The sequence below is a fragment of the Salmo trutta genome, chromosome 3 (genome assembly GCF_901001165.1).
Source record: "Salmo trutta chromosome 3, fSalTru1.1, whole genome shotgun sequence".
NCBI classification, from domain to species: Eukaryota; Metazoa; Chordata; class Actinopteri; order Salmoniformes; family Salmonidae; genus Salmo; species Salmo trutta.
This window is the reverse complement of record NC_042959.1, coordinates 49,521,746-49,528,048: the sequence shown is the minus strand read 5'-3', so window position 1 is coordinate 49,528,048 and position 6,303 is coordinate 49,521,746. Positions and strand designations below refer to the sequence as shown.

Genomic DNA, 6,303 nt, shown 5'->3' with positions numbered 1-6,303 from the left:
ACATCAGACCTGGGTTCGAATACTATTCAAACAGTTTCAGAGTTTGCTTTAGCCTGCCCGGAGAGCCATGTGGCCTGGTTTGCACTTTTGCACTGATTTTATCGGTTCCATTGTGCTAGGCAAGCTCGATAAAGCCCAGCTAAAGTATTCAAAGTGGTTTCATATAGCAATTTAAACACGGGTCTGCATTTAGGACCGTATTGCAAGAAGTGCTCAGAAACAAACTTGAGATCTGCGTGTCAGAAGTTTCAGAAGCCAATCTATTGGGATGAGTAAAACCCATGCATAAGTCATTTTATAGCTGACATAACGTACTCTTCCCCATCCCAAGACAACTGGAAGTTGGAGTCGTGCCAGACAGATGTAAGCGAACTCTGGGTTGTTCAAACAATGGGGAACATTACTTCAGAGGCTGTGTTACTGATTAGACACAGAGACACAGAGCAGAGCCCCCTCTACCTGCTGATATAAGTAGCTGTGGGGGACGCAGTGCCATCTCTACATTTGTGTTGAGCTTCGCACAGCTGTCTCAGGCTCTTATTGCCCATCTTGGTGAAGGAGAAGAAACCGGACCGGTACAGACACAGACAAAATGGCCTTCAGTGGAACGTGGCAGGTGTACGCTCAGGAGAACTACGAGGAGTTTCTCAGGGCCATCTGTGAGTTTCCTAAAGATCCATTGCATTGCCTGTATAGGGTTGTTTAGGGGTGAATCTGAAATGTATTTGCTTGATTCCTCGTGTCCTCTTTTTCAAAACTCATTGGAGGAGAGAAGATTAATGGTTCCTCCCCTCTGACCTTCTCATCCAATAAGTTTTGAGGAGAGAGGATGTAAGGAATCAAGGAAATACAAGAGATTCAACTATAGATTCCCAACTATGACCCAAAACGAAAAGGTAGGGTTTGCCTCCATGGGTCCAATCCTAAGCTAATGAGTCCTGCCTGTCTATCAGCCCTCCCAGAAGATGTTATCAAGCTGGCCAAAGACATCAAGCCCGTCACTGAGATCCAGCAGAACGGCAATGACTTTGTCATCACCTCCAAAACTCCTGGCAAGTCCGTCACCAACTCCTTCACCATCGGCAAAGAGGCCGACATCACCACCATGGATGGCAAAAAGATCAAGGTAGGCAATCCCAATTTACCTGTCTGTGTTGAATCTATACTTATGAAAGTATTGATTGATTGACTGACATATTGTTAAATCGACAGGTTTAATCTTTGAACTGAAGTCCAGTAATCGGGGATAGTCTTGTATCTGCAGTTAGTGTTCACTCTTCCAAGTTTCTCAGCTCATCTGTCCTCACTTGTTATTGCTTCACATTACTGATCACCTCTCTCTTCTCTGGCCCCTACAGTGCACTGTCAGACTGGAGGGAGGAAAGCTGATGTGCAACACAGATAAATTCTCCAGCGTCCAGGAGCTCAAGGGAGGAGAGATGGTTGAGGTAATTTGACTTAATGTTGGTACCACTGAAAAATAACACACTACACATCTGTCAGTACAGCGTGTCAAATATAAGCATATACAGTTGTGAAACATGGGGCACAGATCAAACAAGCTGTCTATTTCTACCTTATGTGGTTTTATTTGTATAATAGTGACCTGACCACAGTAACTAAACACTTTTCACTACCTCCTCCATTTCAGACGCTGACAGTGGGCTCTACGTCACTCATCAGGAGGAGCAAAAAGTTGTGAACCTGGAATGGTAGCAGGCAGGCGGCAGTCCTTGGATATTTAAATAAACTTGCTTGACATAAAACGTGTGATTTATTATGTGTGCTGTGAACATGCTGCTGTGCATCATCTAATAAACCATGAACACTGATTGAATAATAGAAAAGTATTCAATATATATTTCATATATGATTCAAAATACACAGTCTATCTTTTCACAGTGCCCTATCAAATACTGAATAGGCCTATAGTGTGATAATTCACACTCAAAACAGCAAAGTTGGGTACATCAACTCATTTCACATTGTAAAACAAACCACTGAATCGCTAATGCATAATTTACATTCAAGATGTACAACTAAAAGAAAAACCTGTATCTACGGATTTCACATGACTGGGAATACAGATATGCATCTGTTGGTCACAGACATTTTTTAAAAAAGGTAAGGGCGTGGATCAGAAAACTAGTCAGTATCTGGCATGACTAGGGTTGCACATTTTTGGGAATATTCAGAGCTGGAAACTTTCCGTAGGAATTAACGGGAATATATGGGAATTAACGGAAATGTATGCAAATTAATATTAATACCATTTAAATGTAGATGTTTTTTGCATTGGATATATTTACCATATCAAATGGGGAGAGAAACATAAACATTTTACCTTATCATAAGTAGACATAATTTCAAATGATTAAATCCTTCCAATAGAAATAAAAAAAATAACAATTTAGTTACAAATTTAACTTTAATTCCTCTTCCCATGGGATGATTTCACTGAACAACAAATGATCCCCAATGATCCATCGCATCTCCCAAAAACGTTTTCAACATACAGTTGAAGTTGGAAGTTTACATACACATAGGCCGGAGTCAATAAAACTCGTTTTCAACCACTCCACAAATGTCTAGTTAAGAAACTATTGTTTTGGCAAGTCAGTTAGGACATCTACTTTGTGCATGACACAAGTAATTTTTCCAACAATTGTTTACGGACAGATTATTTCACTTATAATTCATTGTATCACAACTCCAGTGGGTCAGAAGTTTACATACTGTGCTTTTAAACAGCTTGGAAAATTCCAGAAAATGATGTCATGGCTTTAGAAGCTTCTGATAGGCTAATTGACATCATTTGAGTCAATTGGAGGTGTACCTGTGGATGTATTTCAAGGCCTACCTTAAAGTTCAGTGCCTCTTTGCTTGACATCATGGGAAAATCAAAAGAAATCAGCCAAGACCTCAGAAAAAAAATTGTAGACCTCCACAAGTCTGGTTCATCCTTGGGAGCAATTTCCAAACCCCTGAAGGTACCATGTTCATCTGTACAAACAATAGTACACAAGTATAAACACCATGGGACCACGCAGCCGTCATACCGCTCAGGAAGGAGACGCGTTCTGTCTCCTAGAGATGAACATACTTTGGTGTGAAAAGTGCAAATCAATCCCAGAACAACAGCAAAGGACCTTGTGAAGATGCTGGAGGAAACAGGTACAAAAGTATCTATATCCACAGTAAAACGAGTCCTTTATTGACATCACCTAAAAGGCTGCTCAGCAAAGAAGAAGCCACTGCTCCAAAACCACCATAACAAAAGCCAGACTACGGTTTGCAACTGCACATGGGGACAAATATACTTTTTGGAGAAATGTCCTCTGGTCTGATGCAACAAAAATAGAACTGTTTGGCTATAATGACCATCGTTATGTTTGGAGGAAAATGGGGAGGCTTGCAAGCCGAAGAACACCATCCCAACCGTGAAGCACGGGGGTGGCAGCATCATGTTGTGGGGGTGCTTTGCTGCAGGAGGGACTGGTGCACTTTATAAAATAGATGGCATCATATTATGTGGATATATTGAAGCAGCATCTCAAGACATCAGTCAGGAAGTTAAAGCTTGGTCGCAAATGAGTCTTCCAAATGGACAATGACCCCAAGCATACTTCCAAAGATGTGACAAAATGGCTTAAGGACAACAAAGTCAAGGTATTGGAGTGGCCATCACAAAACCCTGATCTCAATCCTATAGAAAATTTGTGGGCAGAACTGAAAAAGTGTGTGTGAGCAAGGAGGCCTACAAACCTGACTCAGTTACACCAGCTCTATCAAGAGGAAAGGGCCAAAATTCACCCAACTTATTGTAGGAAGCTTGTGGAATGTTACGTGAAACATTTGACCCAAGTTAAACAATTTAAAGGTAATGCTACCAAATACTAATTGTGTGTATGTAAACTTCTGACCCACTGGGAATGTGTGGGTCAGAAGTTGAAAGAAGCTGAAAGATATCATTCTCTCTACTGTTATTCTGACATTTCACATCTGTAAAATGATTTAGTCTAGAAACTAAAGCTTTGGTTGTCTTCCTCTCAGGCTTCCATGCCTTCTCCCTGGACCCCCTCAATGTCCACCTCTTGAACATACCTCTTGAAGACTCTGAGGCCTCATCTTCACCCTCACTTTCCAACATTGTTGAGGATGGCTCGTTGTCAGACTCAAAAAGCCTCAAATTTGCCCAGATGGCCACCAATTTTTCAACCCTTGTATTGGTGAGCCTGTTGAGTGCTTTGATGTGTGTGTTCCCAAACAAGGACCAGTTGCACTCTGAGGCGGCTGATGTTGGTGGGATTTGGAGGATGATGGAGATAACAGGGGAAAGAGCCTCAGATCCACAAAGTCCCTTCCACCAGGTGGCTGGCGAGATATGTTGGCATGACTGCCATATTGCATCTCCATCCCAAAGCCCTTGCTTGGAAGTGTACTTCGCCAGATTGCCAAGAACCTTGCCCTCATCCAGGTCAAGGTGGCGAGACATGGTAGTGATGACACCATAGGCCTTGTTGATCTCTGCACCAGACAGGATGCTCTTGCCAGCATACTTGGGGTCCAACATGTACGCTGTGGCGTACAGAAGTCTTCATGCTTTTTGATGTATTTCAGAACTGCAGTTTCCTCTGCTTGGAGCAACAGTGAAGTGGACAGGGCAGTATGGATTTCTTCTCTTATATCTGCAAGCAGAGTCTGAACATCAGAACGGATGGCATTGTCTCCCTCAATCCGTGCAATGGCTACTGCTATAGGTTTCAGGAGTTTCAGGCTGCTTACCACTCTCTCCTAAAATACATCATCCAGGAGGATCCTCTTGATGGGGCTGTCCATATCAGGAGACTGTGATATGGCCATTTCTTGGAGAGACTCTTTCCCCTCCAGGAGACTGTCAAATATCATGACAACACCACCCCAATGGGTGTTGCTGGGTAGATTCAATGTGGTGCTCTTATTCTTCTCACTTTGCTTGGTGAGGTAGATTTCTGCTATAACTTGATGACCCTTCACATACCTAACCATTTCCTTGGCTCTCTTGTAGAGTGTATTCATTGTTTTTAGTGCCATGATGTCCTTGAGGAGCAGATCCAATGCATGAGCAGCACAGCCAATAGGTGTGATGTGAGGGTAGACCAAGCAGCCTTCATGTTCGCAGCATTGTCTGTCATCAGTGCAAATACCTTCTGTGGTCCAAGGTCATTGATGACTGCGTTCAGCTCATCTCAATGTAGTGACCGCTGTGTCTGTTGTCCCTTGTGTCTGTGCTCTTGCAGAATACTGGTTGAGGGGTGAAGATGATGTAGTTAATTATTCATTGCCCACGAACGTTCGACCAGCCATCAGAGATGATTGCAATACAGTCTGCTTTCTCTATGATTTGCTTGACCTTCACTTAAACTCTGTTGAACTCTGCATCCAGCAAATGAGTAGATAAGGCATGTCTGGTTGGAGGGGTGTATGCTGGGCGAAGAACATTCAGAAATCTCATCCAATACACATTGCCTGTGAGCATCAGAGGTGAACCAGTTGCATACACAGCTCGAGCAAGACATTCATCAGCCTTTCTCTGACTACGTTCCTCCATTGAGTCAAAGAAACTTCTGATTCCACGAAGACCATGAGCTGTTGCTATCGATAAGGTGTCTGATTAATAATTTTTTACCTCGAATAGAAGTAGAGGGACTTTTGTCAGAGATTGTTTGTTGTGAGCACTGAGGGAACTTTATGCACTTGGCCAGATGATTCAGCATCTTCACATATGATTTGGCACATTTTTTGCACATGTACACAACTTTTCCTTCTACGTTAGCTGCAGTGAAATGTCTCCACACATCAGATAGTTCCCGTGGCATTTTCCTGTAAAGATTATAATTTTTTTTGTAAAATAACAAACAAATACAATTTAATGTACAGATAAATAGTTAAGCAGTTAGATTAAACAACTCCTTTGTAAGATAAATGTTTTAAAATGTAACATGTATGGAAACAAGTGAATTAACACTCCTCAGTTAGCAGGCTCAAGCAAGCTATAACCCACATGGTAGCAAAAACTAACTAGCAGAAATTGTTAACAAGTTCTAAATGATTTAAACACACTTTGCTGTAGGCTACCATTTACTAGTTAACAAACAATTATGTATGTCACATAAAATATTTTCACCCCACCCAGTATTGTAATCAAAACTTACCAGAAAGCATGTAGTCCTTGGCTCAGACAGTGTAGTAATGTGGGCTCAATAACATCTCATTAGTGTGCAAGATCTTGAGAATCAGCTGTACATGTGATGGAAGAGTGCA

At 41.9% G+C, this 6,303-nt stretch overlaps 1 protein-coding gene across 1 annotated transcript; it reads left to right on the top strand.

Annotated features, from left to right (window-relative positions):
- Positions 1 to 479: 479 nt before the first annotated feature.
- Positions 480 to 1,766, top strand: LOC115177032 (fatty acid-binding protein 10-A, liver basic). The gene is made up of 4 exons (XM_029737487.1): positions 480 to 659; positions 954 to 1,126; positions 1,359 to 1,448; positions 1,652 to 1,766. Exons 1-4 carry the CDS (start codon positions 593 to 595, stop codon positions 1,700 to 1,702), a joined length of 381 nt encoding a protein of 126 aa, XP_029593347.1. The 5' UTR covers positions 480 to 592; the 3' UTR covers positions 1,703 to 1,766.
- The last annotated feature ends 4,537 nt before the right edge of the window (positions 1,767 to 6,303 follow it).